The 20,286-nt window shown below is 42.0% G+C and overlaps 1 protein-coding gene across 2 annotated transcripts in view; it reads right to left on the bottom strand.

Moving 5' to 3' along the window:
* The window catches only part of LOC144053563 (cGMP-inhibited 3',5'-cyclic phosphodiesterase 3A-like), an 85,838-nt gene extending 79,394 nt beyond the window's left edge, over positions 1-6,444 (bottom strand). Inside the window, exon 1 of one of the 2 annotated variants that reach the window (XM_077568135.1) lies at positions 5,554-6,444. In XM_077568135.1, the coding sequence (XP_077424261.1) occupies positions 5,554-6,417 (864 nt within the window). In that variant the 5' untranslated portion in view covers positions 6,418-6,444. The remainder of the gene's footprint in view (positions 1-5,553) is intronic. The other variant, XM_077568134.1, reaches the window with a different exon arrangement.
* Positions 6,445-20,286: the final 13,842 nt, after the last annotated feature.

Raw genomic sequence — 20,286 nt, 5'->3', positions numbered from 1 at the left:
CAGCTAGCTACGAGCTGCGGTTGGATAGCTAGCGAAGCTAAACACTGTCCTTCTACGGTAAAGAGACGCTCCTCTAAGTCACTAATCTTCACCTCAGTGGCGGCATATAAGGAACAGCTGACAAGTATTGACACCACAAAAGGAAATGAGGTGTAATTAACAGCAGAAGACAGGTAAGCCACGCTAACCGCTAAGCTATTGTAAAATGCAATCACGAAACAGATTAAATGCTTGGTGCTACAGTACACTTTTCACAGGAGTCTATCTGGAACCACGTCAGAGCAAGAGAGAAACCAACTATAAAACGGAAAATTTATATCAAGAGAGAAAGTAACAAACAGCTACAAAGTAGGTACACACAACATGTCCGAAAATGAATCATTATGTTCCCGCATGTGTCAGCCAAGAGGAAACATTAAGGTCAAATGTATATATTTATATCAGCACTTTGCACTATTTTACAATGTGTGCCGTTAGCCCACACAGGTAGCTAACGTCAACGATAATCAGCCTAACAACCACCACCTAGCCCCACAGACCTAGCACCACTAAACTGCAAACTTCAGGAAAAATAAAATTGGAGATGTAATGGTCAATGAGAATGCTTATACCAGTGCGTGCTCGGAGTATATTTTTCCAAACGTGCCCTATAAGTATGCAGCAAGAGAACCGTGGACTAGGATTTTTGAAAATAGATCCGCATTGTGAGCATTCAATGCAGCACTAGATGGCAGCACTTACAGCTTTCTTACTTGCTTGGACTTGTGCCTTGTTGACATTGTCCACAGGTGCTGTCCATCTCATCTTTTCGGTGTCTTCATAGCTCTGTCAGCAAAGCTAATTGCTGCATCACTTTAAATGTGTTCCATAGATAGCGAATGATTGAAAAGTTTCAGGCAGCCCCTATATACCGTTGACACGAGCAATCCGTCGTTCAATGTTGATCGGCGTTTCAAAGTGCCGTCACGGGGCTCTCTGTTTGACTTCTGGAGCGACATCAGCACCGTGTAGAGCAGAGGTGGGCATCGAGGGCCAGAGTCCTGCAGGTTTTGCATGTTGCCCTTCTCCAACACAGCTGATATATGATCAGCTCATCAGCAAGCTCTGCATAAGCCTGATAACGATCCTGTTGATTGGAATCAGCTTGTGTTGGAAGTGAGAAACCTCCAAAACCTGCAGGACTTCGGCCCTCGAGGACCGAGATTGCCCACCTCTGGTGTAGAGGTTGACAATGCACATGCATAATATTTCCTCAGTATTTGCCGTCCCTTTTGTCCATCATCTGCCGCCTCTCGCATCAACAGCGTCCGGCGACAAACTTTTGTAATCCTAAAAATTGTATCAGCTCTGCATATGGGTCAGCATTTTTTTTGCTTCTCCGTCGGCTGTTTCATCATCTTTGTCATCTGCTTCATTTTCGGTAGGACCATACAATATAAGGTCTTTAAGCCTTTGTGATGTTAAATGACTCAAAAACTTTTGTCTCCCACAGTTCATAGTTCTTCTCACGGAGGAGTCTTCTCTTCTCAGTCAGCTGCCGACACATTTTGCTAGCCATTGGCTTACTCGCAGTACGTTGTTGCTTATTTCTAGTGGTATAGTCACGGCGGTATTCCTTTGAAATCCTGGTTTCAGTCAGATTCTGGGCCCATAACCTGTTGGCAGAGTGGTACTACGCAGCAGTAACATCGCGTCCGACTATTTCCAGGATCCACAACAGATATTGCCACAATGACAAAGGAATAACTACACATAACTTGCCTTTCTAACAGTGTGGAAGACGTAAGAACTTTAATCTAACGAAGAAAAAAAAACAAATGGACATTTTTATGTAATAAACATGCATGCAATACGGTAGCAACAGAAGCTATTTGAGAGCACGTAGCTCTGGCACTGAACACTAAGATCACTAATAGTGACTGCTGACTGAGAAACTGGAAACATTGTGTTTGGAACTAAGGTCGGACCTCAATGAGTTGCATCAACTATCAACAGCAACAACCAAAAAACAGCTGGTAGCCAACTGACAATTCTGAACTTACGTCACAGGTCAAAATAGTGTTCTTATGCTGTTTTTGAGGAAGTCAGTTCTGCTCTCAAAGCGTTCGAGGCAAATGTAAACAAAAAAAGATTCCGATAAACTGTTTGTTGTTCTGGTATACAGTCAATCCAAATCATGTTGTGTCACTTGAACATAAGTATTTGAGGTTGGAACCGACAAAACCCGAGTGGCATAAATCCGATTTCCCACTTTCCCCGAATGCAGCATTTTCTTCTCAGTTGAAAGGGTGCTCTCCGCTCATTGAAAAGTATTGGGTCGTTGAAATTTGATTTGTGAGGATTTCTTTGATCAAAAATGTGATGAAATATTTGACTACTATAACAATATGCTTGGTTTGTATGCCAGTCACAGGCATAAGCAATAAAATATTATGGAAATTAAGTGTTGGCATTACGGAAATTCCAGAAATGCCCGATGTTCAGAATTGTCTAAATGCAGTTTGAGTGTTGTGAGGTTAGCTTGACATAAACAGTCATATTTATAATGTTGATTGTTACACTTTACCTTTAACTTGTAGTGATGATATTGTGATATGCTGTATAACAGAACAATTTCCATGCGGAACCAGTTGGTCAAATCTGGCATACCTAATAAATATAGACAAATGAAGGATATTGTCCAAAGAGAAAAAACAAACTCTCTCGACAGCCAGGTAATACTTGCACCACTTGGCCAAACAGGTAAACATGTCCTTGTTCTGGGCCCAACGCTGCAGTGGTTTCTGCGTTGTTGGTACTAGCGTCGCTTTCAAAAGATCACGGACCGCTTCGTTCTTCGTTCTCCTTCCGCTTTGATAGTGCGGCCTGAAAAGTTGCTCAAAATCCTGCTCTCGCTGGCTTTCCCCACTCTTTAATAGTTCTCCCTCATTAAGAAACAGAAGACAATTTCAATTACCTCATCTGAATTTAAAACACGTGATTAGCGACTGGTTAACAATCCAGGCGTAAACGTGTACGCGCGAGTCCATGTGTATGCATTCTCGCAACCCCCTCTGTAACTGAGAACTCATTGTTTGTCTTAACATCCACAGTCAGGGTCTCATGAAACAAAATACATACATGATGTATCCAGAACCTTGCTCAACACACTCGTAACACAAGCAGGAACAAGACTAAGTACAAAAAGCAACACTTTTAAAAGTGAATTTACTAGATAATACCATTCTTTTTGTAGTGTACTTCTAACTCATGCATTTACTAGCGAACAGCCAATCCGAGCTAACACCGTTTTGCACACTGCAATTAATGGCCCATTAGTTCAAATCATAAATATATATATTTTTTTTTCAAATGACACAACCATCTCTTAACCCAAACCCTACTAGAAATGGCATACACAGTACCAGGGTCAGTATCATCCACTTTTGCCAATGAAAAAGCACAATAGTGAGTAAAAAAGATTTTTAAAAAAACAGCAAAACCACATTTTGATTGTCTTTTCAGTTAAGCATAGGAGCAGAGGCCAACATAGCAAGCTTGAGAGGAAGACACCACTTGGAAATTCCTCGTTGCTTTATTTATTTTTAAAGTAAACTGCTTTTAGCCAGAAACGATCAATCTGATGTGCTCTTATAAAAAAAAAAAAGGTCTGTGAAAGAAAATCATCCGCATTATTCCTCAGTACTAACGTAAATATCATCAGGCCAACAAAGTGCAGATATCCTACCGCTACATTCAAACATCCTGACTTGAGGAAGCGCACACATTCAGAATTGACACTTTACGCCACCTCTCACCATGTGCTAGTCTCCTGATGTGCGTCTGTGTGAGCGAGGCGATGACGAGCGCGGGTCACTACGGGCTTGTTTACACATTACGGACCACACAGACAAGAGACGCTTACGACGGCATGTGTGTGCCATGTGTGTCTCAATTACAGGCAGGTCGTGACTGGTCAACCGCCGCCTGAGATGAGAGGCCCCCGGCTGCGCGGGGACGCTGCATCCATCAGGGCGGCTTGGAGGGAAAAACGGATTCATCATCTTAACTAGATTGTGAGTCAAAATGTGGCGTGTGATTGCTGTGCAGATGACGCCGCTTCTTCCACCACGCTCTGGTTTCGCTTTAGAGCATCTCATCGGGAGTAAAATGCTTAACTTGCACTAACTACCTCAAGGAATTTCTTTTTCTCAGACCTGTTTGGACTGCTATGGTAATCACATATACGCATTGCCAAACCTAGTTATGTATTTTTGTTGGGTTTTATTCATGTGGTACAGACCACAGGTTTGTGCACTGTCAATAAATATGTAGGCCTATTCGAGAAGATTCTTGGGAATTTCCCACTATAACCGCTCTTAAAAACATGCTTGGAATGATCAGCCATGTGTACACCTGCTTATAAATGGGACATCAATACGTCGTCGATTATATTCACCTTCATAACACAAAACCCCAGCGCAGTTGTTGCTAATTAATACTGTTGAAATCAGAAAGATTTGAGTGGAAATGCAACATATGAGTTTCAGTGTGGCCATGAAGAAAAACAAACAGGACCACTAAAGTGCTAACTAGCGCAGTTAGGGCACCTCTAAGTGGGCCGACAGACAGGCTTGCAATACACACACATACACAGCTTTGATCGCACCTAAAACTCCCCCATTCACACACTCAGCAGCCATTGATGTTCCATACACAGGAGCTGATAAGAGTGTGCAACGGGGTAGCATGTGTGCTGCGGTCATTCCTCTACTTTGAGGACAGAAAGCCTCAATAATTTGAGGATGAACGTAATAAATATGTGTCCTTTTAATGGACTAATTAGTTATTAATTAGCAGACTAAAAGGAGGAGGGAAATCATCCTCAGCTTCCCTATTTTAGTCACTGCCAGAAATGGAAAATTTCAGTTTGCAAATCTGAAAAGTTGTTCAATAAACACATTATTTAAAAGATTTTTGATAAAGTTAAGAGCTGGAATTTGTCTACCATCCATTTTCTTAACCGTTTGTCCTCACAAGGGTTCGGGGGGCTGCTGGAGCCTATCCCAGCTGGCTTCGGGCAATAGGCCAATCGCAGGGCATTTATTTATATATATATATATATATATATATATATATATATATATATATATATATATATATATATATACAATATTTCCCATTTCAGTAAAAGTGAATATCAGCTCCAAATATCGGTTATCGGCCTCCTTGACTATATGTGAAATCTCAACAGAATTTAACTTGTGCATATTCAATGTGGTGATTCAAGATTTAATTGATCAATATGATGGCAGATCATATATATAGGGCTGAAATACCAACAAGGTAAAACCCTGGTATAAGTGAAAAAAGATTCTCCCGACAAGCAATTAATTTTTGGGGCCAAATTATTGGTCCAAAAATAGATGAAGTAGGAGAAAATAGGATGTGAACTACATAAAAACGTTAACAATTAAGTCTGCATCATTCTTGATCTTTTTGTTGTTGCAAAAATCAGGGCACAATAATGAAAGTGTGGACTTGGGGTCATAGTGAGGCTGAGGGGGGTCCTACCTGGTCCCTCTGGATGCATGGCAGAGAGGTCCTGCGATGTGACTTGCTGCTGGACTGACTGTGTGCCATGTCTGTGGATATCACCGAACTGGACCTCCTGCGCCTTTTAAATGCGGGGACGTCTTCCTTGGCTCCGGTCACGGGGGTGCAGCCCTCCTCGAGTGTCCCTTGGCCGGCGAGGAGCCTGTCAGCATACCTCGCCAGGAGGACGCCCACGACTCCCAGCAGGTACGCCACGTACGGCCTCCAAGCGGGTCGAACCTTGTGCAGCGACAAGAGGGAGACGGCGCGCACGACGCTGACCACCACGACCACAGACGCGCCCCGGTCCAGGCGCGCTCGCATCAGTGCGCCGCCGGCCACGCACGCCAACACCAGCGCGGCCGCTACTTCATGCGAGCCGTCCAGGAGGCTCCACGCCGCCGCTTCGGCCAGGTGGACCGCGGTGAGGAGCGAGATGGCGGTTTGGAGCAGCACGCCGCAGCGGATCAGGTAGACGCCGAGCCAGAAGAAGGCACACAGGAGGCTGAAGAAGGGCGCGAGCGCAGCCCAGCAAGCGAGCAGCAGCTCCGCGAGGCAGCCTGCGAGCGAGTGAGGACGAGAGCACGAGTGCGGCTGCGGCGGGAGTGCGCACGGCTCACAGCTCCACTGTGCGCACCTCAGCAGCGCGGCCAGCACGAGCGCACACGCCGCGCAGCCCACTCCGCCGCAAGTCCACGCGCGGGCCCACGCCAGCCTCGGACACGACGGCGCGCGCTGGGCGTCGCGGCTCAGTGGGACGACACGTGTTTGCGCGTAACCGTTGCGGCTCGGCGCGCCGGAGCCTTTTTCTGCAGCGCGCGTCCGCTCTGAATGTGCAGGCATGGCCACAGGAAATGGCAGCGAGCCTGTGGCGCATGGACCGCGCTGTGCTCACGGGGACGCCGCTCAACAAACGTACTTTATTGCGGGCGCGAGGAGGGTGAGAAAGCTCTCCTGTTACGCATTGGCACCCACCGCCAATGCACGCCACATTCGCTCTTATTTTCTTCCAAGTGGAGATCCAAGGCGTGGATGTGAACTTTGACGCAACACAGTCTCCCGTGTGTCATTCCTGTTGCACCACAAAAGTCACCCTCTATACGTCCGTGTGCAAAACACTCCCGAGCTCCGTTGTCTTTTTCCCCCCTTTCAAGTCGATCCAAAGACGCCTGCGGGTGTCCGCCAGGTCGTGTCGAGGTTCCGAAAAATCCGCTTGTCAGGCTCTGTCCAAGCCAGCCGTGAGCTCATTTCACACTCCCGAGTTCTGTCAAAGCACTTCCGTCAAAAGCTCCCCAAATCCTCCAACAGCCAGTCAACCCCGCAGGCGGCCTCACTATCTCACTAATGTATTGATTGTAACTGTATAGCAAAGCTTTACCTGCAGTACCTACGATGAGAGAAATTGGAGTTACCTGCAATACAAATCACATTATAAAGGCAATAGATCAGACGTGATGCTAAATAAAATTTCATAACATTTGACACTTTAAAAGGTTGCACACAAAAAAAAACATGATGACTTGGAACTTTTTGCAAAGTGGTGGTAGATGAGTGTGAATAAGCTGATATAAATAATAAAATACATCATTATAAGCAGAGATGGGAAGTAACAAAGTACAAATACTTCATTTCTGTACTTGAGTAGTATTTTTCAGTACTTTGTCATTTCCTAAGTATTTTTTTTTTGGACTACTTTTTATCCGTTACATTTTAACATGAGTATCCGTACTTTTTTTACGCTATACATTTTCAAACCAAGGTAGATTCAAATACTTGACCTGAAAGAAAAAGCAGCTATCAATGTCTCCTGGCTCCGCCAATCATATCAAGCGTTACGGTCCCCTGCATACCAGCTTGTGATTGGCTCTACGACCCACTATCACATGACGTGCAATTGGCTCGATTAGAACAACCCGTAAATATGAGGGCAATGTGCCAAAATAAGAACGCTGCAGACTGCCAGTCAACATTATGAAAGAAGGTTCAATTCTGTCAGCAAGGAGTGGACCAGCAACATGTCACGAGGCGGTTGGGAGACCCAAATGCAGGGATGCATGTAATACTGAAAACAATTTATTTAACAAAAACCACTAACAGGAGAACTGCATAAAACTCTAAATAAACAAAACCAACAAAAATCAAAGTAACAACAAAACACCAGTGGTGAGAGCAACAATGATCCAACCAAGACTGAACAAAACCAGGGAACTAAATACAAGCCAACTGACGAGACAACGAGAGACACCTGGACAAGACACAAGTGGCTGGGGGAGATGATTGGATGACGAGTACAGGTGCAAACAAAACCCAACGAGCAAGACAGGACACCAACACAGCATGAGCGAGTGATACTCAACACTGTCGACTTGACGCAGTGCAAGTTAGAGAGCCAGTTGGGCAATTGGCAAATTTTTGCTCCAATAGCTAATATCTTTCAAATTGACACGGGAGGAAACATCCGATAAAAATACTTTTTACTTCTTCTCGCCTGTACTTTTTTTTTTTTTTTTTTTTTTACTTTTACTGGAGTAATTATTTGAATGAGTACTTTTACTTTTACCAAAGTTGTTTTTCACAGAAGTAATTGGTACTTTTACTCAAGTAGAGAATGTCAGTACTTTTCCCATCTCTGATTATAAGTTATTGGCACAAGTTGTTATGTAGTTCATGAGTGGATTATTTTTTCAAAGTTCAATCAAATCATATTTCAACCTGATTCTAGATCCCTGGTATCGGGCGTTAAATGACATGTTCACCCTATAACGATTGCACATGGTGTTGGCGGAGCTGTAACGTATATGATCTACTAAGATTGCAGCAACAGTTGAAAAGCTGAGCAGACCACTATATTTAAATGAGGACTTTGCTTCTTTTTTTTCCTTTTAGCTCTGGTGGCTTTCATCATGGACATTTTGGACAGAACCATAGGTGCAAAATGAAATTTGCGTTGATGGAATAGGAAGTGTTAGTGGGAGAGGAACAAACAAACAAACAATATAGAACATACAGAGAAGAAATGGTTTTAATAAATATTGGGGATGTTTTGGTGATCTAGCATGACTCCGTCTTGTGATTGGTTCCATATCGGTCCTTAGACAGTCCTGAAGCTCCAAAATGTCCATTGCTGAATAGATAATATTTTTTTGCCATGCAAGCCCACAATTTAAAGATGCAAAATCAGCCACTACAATACACAGGTTTGATAAATCTCATTGTGTGTGATAAATTCATTTATTTGCATTTTTGGGTAGAAATGTGCAAAATGAATTGTGTTAGTGAATCAGCTTCACATCAGCTTTCAAGCTAGCGTTTGTTTTGTCCTTTATTCATGTGCAAGCCTTTAGTAAATCAAGCCATCAGCGTTCGGCCAATACGATTTGACATCATCAGTTCTTGGTCATTCTGGTTGTCCTAATTGACAAAGGCTGAATTTAATTATCTTTATTCATTTCCTTTGCAGTTTGTCTTGTTGAAAGTCATGGAGAGGATGTGGTCTACACCACCTGACTTAATGTGGCCAATATGGTAGCATTTCTCAACGGATACATACAGATGAGTTTGGGGAGTTTCTCCAGATTGAATCCCACAACAATGCTCTCGGATCAGGAGTGCCACATACGGCTCCAGTGTGTTACTCATTTCACGTTTGCGCATAAATGATACGCGCAAAAGGGATCTTATGCATTGACGTGATCAGATTCAGAAATTGGCCGGTGACGTCACGAGCAGGCAAAGCGAAATGCGCCGAACCTGCCTCAACCCTCCTGAGCTTGCCTTAATGCCGCCCCACACACACACACACACACTCCGCCGGGTCATTGAAATATTCATCTCACTTTAAGTGTCACCCCTGATGCGTTTTGTCACAGCGGCCGGTTTCCATCAATGTTTCAGCTGGCGGGTCTCACAAGTGCACAGTGTGTTCACGAACATATGCATTGGAACACACGCTCCCACAATGCACTGGTGGCTCCTGGTCCACATGCAATCACGTGCCTAGCGTGGCATTTACTGCAAATTGAACACAGGTGGAGGCACGTATCGAGGAGTGTGACTGGTTGTTTTCCCCTATGCGCCTTGTGATTGGCTGGCTCGTGCCCAAAGTGCTCAAGAAAATGGGCGGATGGGACGAATCAATTGAGCACACAAAGAAGAACATAATTGGCCCTTTTTTGTGAGAAACCGCATGTTGTTGAGGCCTGGTAGATGCGATGATGTTGAATATTTTTGATTGAAGTTCATTACTGTATATTGCATGTCAGTTGTGACAGAAGAAGTCCTCACTTCATCCCCACTCATCCGTAATCTTGGCATCCTCTTTTATTTGAACCTCACATCAAGCAAATAACCCGGACGGCATTTTTCCATCTCAAAAATATAGCACGACTTTGCTCTTCACTCACCTTCTCTGCAGCTGAAACCCTGATCCATGCTTTCATCACATCCAGAATTGACTACTGCAATAGCGTTCTTTACGGCATAGGTGTCAAACTCCGGTTCTCGAGGGCCGCAGTCCTGCAGGTTTTGGAGGTTTCCCTCTTTCAACACAAGCTGATTCCAATCAGCAGGATCGTTACCAGGCTTATGCAGAGCTTGCTGATGAGCTGATCATATATCAGCTGTGTTGGAGAACGGAAACATCCAAAACCTGCAGGACTGCAGCCCTCCAGGAGCGGAGTTTGACACCTCTGCTTTACAGCATACCATTCAAAACCCTTAATATGCTACAATTCTTCCAAAACTCTGCTGCGCTCACCCACGCCCGTTCCCGTGAACACATCACCCCTGTCCTTCAAAACCGTTACTGGCTCCCCATTCCTCAACGCATCCAGTTCAAAATTATTTTAATTACATTCAAAGCTCCCCATAATTTGGCCCCTCCATATCTCACTAACCTTCTCCACCAACACACTCCATCTCGCGCTCTACGCTCCTTTGGTTCCGACCTTTTGTCCCTCCCTTATAGGACCAAGCTCCGAACCTGGGAGACAGAGCCTTCTTCATTGCCGCCCCCACTCTCTGGAACTCACTGTTCAAAGTCACTTTTAATGTTTAATGTCTAGTATTATAAATGTTTAGTTTTGCACTGATGTTATTATTATAATGATTTTATGTTTTGGACTTCTTCTTTTTTTTTAAAGCTTTTTTTGTACTGATTTTATTACTGTCCTCGATCTTTTTTGGGATTTTCTGAGAAACGTCTTTGAATACCTTGAAAAGCGCTACACAAGATAAATGTATTATTATTATTATTATTATTATTATATTATAGAAGCAGGGGAGAGGAAGAGGCGCTAACAGGAGGTCTTGATCCTGTCCATCACCTCAATGCCACACAGCCTCCTCAATGCAGTGGACAGCTGCTGGCTCCACATGCGAGCACATCTTTCAAACAGCCGTTTTCTTTTCTTTTTTCGCCACTTATTGCTTTTTTCCACAGGGGGGGTCAAAAACAATTCTTCTACTGGTTTATTTCATGATGACTGAAACAGAAACAAAGTGATAATAAGCACAAGGAACCAAGATAAGAGTACTTGAGAAAAGAGAATGTGTAAGCTGAATGTTCACAGAGACCAGGGAACAAAATAGGGAAAAAAAGAGTAAGAATGAAGTGATGGAAACAAGTTCATATTGTGTTTGACACCCCTGTGCAGAAAGTGAGATCTATCCAGCTTGTTTACCAGCCCAAATTGGGCACACGGTTGGCTTCAGGCCAAGTTTCCATCCACTGAGGTGATGCGAACATCCATACAAACACACACACACACACACACACACACTGGCAGTATCAGACACATGACAATTTGCTCTCATGCTGAACATGAACAACCAGCATCTCTTCTCTTTAGGCCTGCCACACGTCCAACAACGCGAACAAATTAGCAACTATCAAACCCGCATGCTTAAAATTTGACCCTTGCACACTGCATGGAAAAACTACAGAAACAACATTTTGAGGCGCCACATATTAACATTTAATTTGAATGAATGAACCACAAACAACATGGCACAATTGTCAAGGAAGAATTGAGAGACATGGCTGCATGATACAGAGATAGAAATAAGGCAAGGCAAGTTTATTTCCAAAGCACATTTCATACACAAGGCAACTCAAAGTGCTTTACGCAAGGAAAGACAACATATAAGCATCAACAAACACAGCAGTTGACAACATTAAGAGCAATTTACTAAACAAACATGCACTCACAATGTTAAAACATAAGACAACAAACTCAAACGCACAAACATTTTCTAAAATTATTAAAACAAAAAAATAACATGATCTAAAAATCTTTAAAAGACCTTAATCGAAGGTATAGGAAAAAAGTAAGTAAACCTGCATTTAAAAGCATTTACACTTCTGTTGGCAGCATAACAGCTAAATGCAGCTTCACCATGTTTACTTCAAACTCTGGGTTCCACCAGTTGACCCATAAGGGGGCGACTGTGTTCATTTGAGAGGCAATGATTGCCCAATTCATTAACTTCATATTTAGTGAGGGACACTCTGCACGCTTCACTTTTTGGCCATAAGTATGTATGAAATCCTAAATAAAATAAACATTCTGTATATACAGTACTGTATTGATGTGGATTGGTGGCAGCTGGCTGGATCCTGCTTCGTACCTGTAAATCGAATTATTATGAAAGCTCATTAGACACCAAAGGGCATTTTGGATTGGTTGCCGCATCTACAACATTGCGACGACATTCATCTGCAATTCAAATTTTCAATTGCAGCATAAACAAAAACATGCATGCTTGACAGTCTGCTAGCTTAATGCTAGTATATAATGCAAAACACCATAGATGGCTAACTAAAGTTAGCTTAGACTTAGAAACTTAGAAATCAAAACCTTCAAAGAACTTCTGTGCATTGTGCCATTTAAAAAGGTGATATTAACGCTTCGTCTACATCATGCATGCTCCACCAATGCCTAGATGAGTACGAAGAGCCCTGCCTGTTTTACTCTGACTGCACCTATCAGCTTTTATCGTGCAGACCCTCACACCCCACAGTTTCATTGCGGAGGGGGACGGAATTCTTCTTACCTTATTTGAAGTCATGTCTTCGTTTGTCAACTCTGACTGACGCTTTAAGATCATGCTCATACTCGCCTGAGACAGATGTTGCAGTTACGCTTTGGTCCAGAGGTGGCAGTCGTGAGAAAAAAGGGACAGACTGCACGAAGTATCGTGTATGGTGTCAAAGATGCGACAGCCAATTAGAAATGCATCTAATATTTCCCCCAAAAATGGTTTGCTCAAAATAGTGTCACTCTCCCTCTTCTTTTTTCTCATTTCATTTCTCTTGTTGCAATCTTGACAATCACAACGTGTTTTTGTGGTTCAATAAAAAAAAGTTATGCTGCACAGTATGTGAAGCCTCAAAACTGGATACAGGGTCGCAGTTTATTCATAGCAGTGCATCGGAAAAGGAGTCGCCCTCTATAATTTGTTGTGATGGTCCACTTTAGTCGGCATCTGCAGCCTCTTCGCTGAAAACAAGTCTCCCAAAAGTAACCAGAGAAAGCTAAAGGAAAAGCCAAACACACGTGTAGATATAATCCATTAATGTTTGATGAACTGAGCTCTTGTGAGGAACGTTGACATCTATGTTGATGGTTACACCTTTTGTGGTTAATAAATCACAGCAAACCATGGCAATCCTCAGATACAATGATAATATGCCCCCTAGTGGTACTCGTCTGCGCTATGATCCAGTGTTCTAAATACTTTAAATCTCAGCATTCACACACACCAACAAAACTTGCAGCAGAGTGCTCCAACCATAGCACATGAGAATATAATAATACATTCTTCCTTTCAACCCATTATGTCTAAGCATATGAAGGAAAAAGAAAGTCTTCTGTTTTCAGCATGCAAATACGGGGAGAACATGAGCGCTGCAGAATGATGGGGCAGAATATTGCAATGGAATTAGAACTTCATTCACTGGTGTGGGTGGCAGCGCTGCGGGCACAGAAAGAGGGAATGTTGAAACACTCCCTCAGATGAATAATGTAATTCCCTGCTTTGTGGGAGGGAGAAAGGAGCCACTCATTTATTGCTTATATATCCAGGAGTCAAGAAAGTTGTAGGGGAGTTTTAAATATTTCACATGAAAGTTTTCAAAAAGAGCACACGCAGATCACCACGCAGGAGTGAGTTGATGGCGCTCGACAACAAATATCTGCCGGAGACGAACGCTAATCGTCAGGAGCGTGCATTCTACGGCGAGCAGACATACTTGAATAATGCAAAAGCAAATTGCGGCTCAATGTTTGACACAGCGGGCAGCACGTCCTAATGGCTCGCTGTTTGGACAAGCGCGCGCGCCAGCAAAAACACCAGCGTCCGCCGTGTACGCCGCTTGGCCGGCTCACAAAAGTCAGCTTTCATACGGGGGCATATGGACCAGACGTGAATGGCCAAGAGAGCCGGCGACCCACTTCTTGCTGTTTTCGACATCAGTTTACATGTTTTTGTAAACACCAGGGATGCCATAGGGAGGCCGGCCGGGCCCACAAACACATTCTTAGGCTCCATTCACTTGTCAAGGAAACACGGGCTCATGGGCAAAGTGCTTCAGCACATTTCCAGCAAGTGAAAAACAAAACACACACACAAGGGTGCGCAGATTTTCAGTTGGTCGAATTCAGTGGTTGTTAACCTTGTTGGAGGTATAAGGTTTACTGGTGAACAAAATCAACAGGGAGAGTAGCTTTTCATTCAAATTTGGCTCCCTTCGCCTTGAATTCACAGAACTTTGCATTCTCGTATTCCCCATCTCAATGCGGCTTAAAGAAGTGTTCCTTTAGTTTTGCTAGATAGCTAGTTGTGCTGGACTATAATTGCTCAACTTGGCTTTGCAAATCAGGCAGTAACTTAGGACGATTTTTATAGAATACTTTAAAACAAGCACCACTGTTTTCTTAAGATGGAACCCAGGGGCAGCAGCTACATTGAAGACAGCACAGGCCCCAGAATTGAACCCAGCAAAACACCATACGTTCTGTTATACATGTGAATACATGTGACCACTTACTTTTTTTTTGCTCGATATATGACAGGATTAAAGTACAACTAAAATAAATAAAAACCTACCATCACAACAGTCACAAGTCGACTACTCAGCGTACCAAATTCCCTGCAGCCAATGACGGCCAAGCGTGGCGTATCATCACAAATTATTTGAGTTGGGTTTGTGTCTTTAAGAACCACTGTACTAATTACAAACACGAACACGGAGCGGTGTTCGTACAGATGGCGTACGGACTGCAATTCACACCGAGTGCGGTTCGAGAGCTGTATGTGTCCGTACCGGGAATCTGCACCTGCGAGACCACAAGATCACGATGTGTGTATAAATAGTAGCCATACTTGCCTCTCATTCCCATTGATACACTTTTGGGACATTATTTCTGGGATTTTGGCTCTTCTACCATGGGTAAGTACATTTTGTGTTTAAATAGTGTTATTTTGTCATGTTGAATTTATTTATTTATTTAATTATTTCAAGGTCTTTTTTTTTTGTCCGACTCATGTCAAGCTATGCAGTTAGCTAGCTTCCTAAGACAACAAACTTTTTAATCATCATTTTATCCATAAAAAAATCAAGTTCGCAAATGGTTTTATTTTGAAATATACCAGATCTACCTCAAAATTTCCTGTCTGACTCGTGTAATTTCTTCAGCTTCATGAAAATTTGTATGCGGAATCCTGAAAAAAAAAATAGAAACCTTGCAGCTCCGCACCACAGCTGATGTGAATTGACACGCAGACTCAAATGCTTTCTTTTCCTTGCGACGTCTGTACGGATGCCGTTCCGTATCCGTTTCGCAGTCAGTGTGAACTGGGAGTTCTGTCCTGTTATAGTAGATCAATATCGTGCATTTGTACAGTATTCTTTTATTTATTTTTTTATATTTGTTTTTACAGTATACGGACATTCAGAGTTGCGCGCCTTCAGCGTCGTACCACAATGTGTCGCAATATGCCAGGCAGGACTGAGTTTTGTTGGAAATTAATCATGAGACAACAGAAGAGAAAGTTTGAGCAATTGTCGTTTCCACAGAGCAAACTGTTGGGGTGTGTTGCTGCTCCATATGTGTTAAAGTACGGTAGGTTCAAGTTTTATCATTTGTCATATTCTGCAAGCCCATCTAAGGTGTTTTGCATTGTATGACAGCATTAAGTTTGCTGTATATGGTTTGAATGAACATTTTTGCGTTTACAATAACAATGTTTAGTTTTGTATTTTGTGTTTGTCAGTTTTACAGTAAACTCAACTGGGGTTGTTAAAAACAGCTCAAGCCTCTTATTTTGGAAAAAATGTGCAAGCAAGAGAGTAAGAAAAGGCACGAAGGAATAATAAAATGTGAGTTTTAATAAGTTTAAATGTGTTCAAAGCATGTGGGAGGATTGAAACAAAAAGATTTTTTTTTGTTATTACAAATATTATTTGGTCTCTCTGTATTTGCATATTTCACAAGTGGGTCTCCCCCATGGGTTTGTCCCAACAAAAACTTTTTCTTTCAAAAATTATGCAACATTTGATCTGTGAAGATGAAGTAATGCCACAATATTTGCCTTTTCAATTGTTAATGTTGGCTTGTGCATTTTTAAGACTTGAATTCAGTGGATTCTTGGAAAAGAATGTCTTCTTGGAATAAGGATGTCATCGAGGGAAATTGATTGCATCACTGAAACCATCCATCCTCATGGAATCACAATGGCATCACCCATCCGTTTGTCCATGAACCAGGAAGTAGCCTGCTAACAAATGAACAAACAAATACAAAGCCCTGCTTTACCTTTACATCCAGTTCAGCCTCAGAGGAGGTCCGTGCTCTACTGAGTGGCATCTATTTTTTTGTTTCGCTTATACCGGGGTCGGAAAGAAGAGACCTGATTGCTACTCAATCATAGGGCATTTGTGAAGAGCACACTCCATTCACCTATTGCCAACCTCAAACCATGCCTCCATTTTCTTTAGCAAGGATCGTAGGTGACTAGTGGTCGGCAGTTAATTGCTTGTAAAACACATTATCTGGTTCACATTAGTTTGCAAAGACAACAAATTGAATGGTGCTTAAGACATGCACACGGTACTGTATGTACTGTAGCGTAATTATTTATTGACATTGCCAGACTGTCTTTGTACTTCCTCCTGCTGGGGTGTAAATATGCTATTAGAGAATGTGTTTGCTGTGTAGGGAGGACTTCATAGGCCGGCGAGTCAGAGGTGCATACTTTTGCTCTTTTACATGCCAGACCCAAACAATTATTGAAGATGAAGAAATTGGAATAATACGAGTTACTGTGAAGAAAGAGCCAATAGGAAATCAACTTTCCTCTCTTGAGGCCAAAGTCTTCCAAAACCTCAGCAGACCTTTTGAGTTGTCCTTCAACTCGCAACAGGGCCGGTGTTTGAGATCATTTGTTAAGCGTGTTGTGGAAACGTGAAGGTTAATTGTAAGCTTGATGTCACCTCACATTAAGAAAAAGAAGAAGCAAGGATCATCCAAATGGAGCCGAGAGACTTCCTGTCCTTGAGAAGCAACTACAGAGGACTCAGTCAAGTCCCGCGAGTCCAATCAGTTAGCATCTCATACAGCAGGCATTCAACTTTTCTCCGTTTCCTTGTAAATATCATGTCGTGGGTGAAGGTGGGGGAGTTAAGCTGCCGTGTGTCTCCTGATGTTTGGGGCGCATATCCACATCGCCATTGCAGAGCATGGCGCAGACATACGTCAAGGTTGGATTCGAAAGAAAAAAAAAGTGTTCCCTAAACACAAAAAAACACAAATTACTCTTCTATAAATACCATTTGTTGAGAAAACACCTCTCTGCACTGTACCTTGAACACAAGACCCTTTAAGGCAAAGTCTTTTCTCATAAATTGAATATATTGAAGCGGAGAGGGCAAGAGACTTGAAAACCCCTATTTAGTCTTTGGCAGGGGGTTCTTTGACGTCATTTAATGGTGGAAAGGTTCTCTTAAGTAAACAGACAAAAATGAGAAACCTCTCAAACAGCTTACAGTTGTCATTTGGTTAAGCCGGAACATTGTAAACAAGGAAAAAATGTGTGCGCTCCCTGCTGTTCACGAGGCACGGCACAATACAGTAAGTGCTTCAGCTGAAGCTCTGGCAAGCAGGGAAAACATTCAACTGATTTTTGTCATATGAAAGTAGCGCTTGTTAAAATTAAAACTCAAATTTGACGAAAAGAGCAATCAAGCAGTTTGTATTCACAATATTCTTGTGGAAACACCATCCGTGTGTCCAAATATGGTCATTTTTATAGTTTTTCACAAATAACTAACATAGGTCTGTCCCTGTGTCGTCTGTTATTTTTTACACGTTATTGAAGAATAAAATTCGGTTGAGAACAAATCTATTAAGTTTCAAATGCTTGATGTAAAGTTGTAAAATGTTGCCTCAAGATTGAAAGCCTGGATTTTTTTTTGTGTGTGTGAAAATAACGAATGCAAATGGTAGACAGCTGGTGCTGTATTCTAGTACCGATACCAGGAATCATTTTGGTATCGTGACACACTGTTATGGTTGTTTTACGATCAGGAAATAGAAAAACGAAAATTTAATTCCATCCAATTTTAATGCTATATTGATAATGATATTTAAGTCTCTCTTTAAAATGATCTGTTATTGTTTTTTTTATGGGAATTTTAGGCACTAGTGGTATTGGTAACTACTCGAGTACTCATACAGGTATCAGTCTGGAAAAAAAGTGGTATCGGACACCCCTAATTTTAATCAATGACTATGAAAAGGTAGCGGTCTTTAGTATATTAAATTAGCGATTGAACAAGATTGTGTACAGAATATGATGTACAGGATAAATGATGTGTATTGTGGTGTATATGATCGCAATATTGTATAATGTTATTTGTACGATGCATTGTTTGTTAAATAGAGCATGATGGTGTTTTTATTTATTTATGTATTCATTTCCCACTGAAAAGTAGTAACTTTGGAGATATGACGATTCGGTCCGAAAGCAATGGTTTATTATGGGATGATTGGAATATGACTAAAACATCTGTTTTTCTTTGTTTATCTTCACGTGGAAATTGATGCAAATATATAAAGCAAAAGGATTTAGCTCAATATTCCTTTAAAATCAGTGCTTTGTAGCAGCCATCTTTCCATGAATGCATATGCTATATTTACCAATAAAGAGTTGAATTACTCACTACATAATCCATAATTAACAATGAAACATAATGTAAGCTGCGTTTTTCTCCTTCCTATTTCCTGTAGAGTAATTGTCAATTTACTAGCTCTTGTGTTTAGAGCTGAGGAAATTTGCTTCAATTTACAGCAGTGTGAGGGAGCCGCTTACACTGAACATTACCAGTTGTGTCGGCGGTGTTTATAAGAGGCTGGCACATGCACAGACACTCTGTACCAGCACGTTTGTGTTAGCCTTTAAAGGCAACGCAGCACGGTGACGAATGTTCTTGTTGAAATCATGATTGAAAGCCAAGAGTTAGACATGTTTTCAGACAAACAAAACGAAAGTACAGTAATAATGTTTAAAAAAAAAAAATCCTCTTCATGTACAGTTGGCATAAAATACATTATGTCACACCCACTAAGTCTTTTTATTGGAATCCGAAGGTCTAAGGTGAAGAGAAGGACATCAGGACCACCTGGACTCTCTAATCTGCACCGACATGCTCTTGGGATTCACTCCACTGCGTGCCCCGTTTAATAAATCAGTAAGCTTTACCTTGAGGTCATCTATTCTATTTGTGCTCACATGTCATGCAACTAAAGTCTACTTTTATTTGTATTATCCTAAAACAGTATACAGCTAAGTGTGTAAATCTACTGTATGATGTTGACACATTTCTCTAAAGCTGCATTATGACCAAGTTACTCACGCCTCACCAGGAGGATTCAATAATTGAAGTGCTAAAATGGCAACTGTTTAAAAATGTAAACACCAGCCTTTTTACTGGACCTTGACGCTGTTCATCCCACTAGAATGCTCACATGTCATTTAGTGTCTTAAAGATAGTGAAACAAAACAAACATTCATCCTTTTTGTTTTGTTTTTCAGGAGAGCTCAGTATTGTTCATTCGGTAATTTTACCGATTTGACATGTCATCATCATTGCTCTCTTTTTTTTGTTGTTGTTTTTTTTGTATGTGGGTGAGTATGTGAATGTGCGCGTGTACGTGCGTGTGAGTGTGTGTGTATTCATTAGTTCACCTAAAACCGATTAAAAAATCCCATACCGTTCACCTAAACAGAACACTTCCAGTCAGAGTCGTGAGGCCGTCAGGAGACCCGAGGAAGGACCAAAGAAAAGAAAGGAAAGTGAAATCCAGCACCGACCACCCACCAGGCCACCAACCAGAGTCCTTCACCAACCCCCAGAAACTTTTTTTTTTTGTTTCACTGATGCTCATCAGGATTATGGCGATATGGCAGGTGACAAGTCAACTGTAGGCCCAAAGTGGGAAAACAGGTTAAGCAGTAAACAAAGTGAATGTCCAGCAATTACAAGTAGAAAGGTTAATAGTTTATATTAGCCACAATTGGACCGCATTTAAAGCATACCAAGTATAAAAGGGCAAAAACACATAGACTGGAAAGAGTTCATAAAGCGTCCATGATGCCGCCGGGAGCTGCTGAATTGTACCCCTGCGCTATCAGATGGCGGCTCTAATGACT

This window comes from Vanacampus margaritifer, chromosome 6, assembly GCF_051991255.1.
Source record: "Vanacampus margaritifer isolate UIUO_Vmar chromosome 6, RoL_Vmar_1.0, whole genome shotgun sequence".
Taxonomy (NCBI): domain Eukaryota; kingdom Metazoa; phylum Chordata; class Actinopteri; order Syngnathiformes; family Syngnathidae; genus Vanacampus; species Vanacampus margaritifer.
Note: the sequence above shows the minus strand (reverse complement) of the source record. Positions and strands in the feature narration are given on the sequence as shown.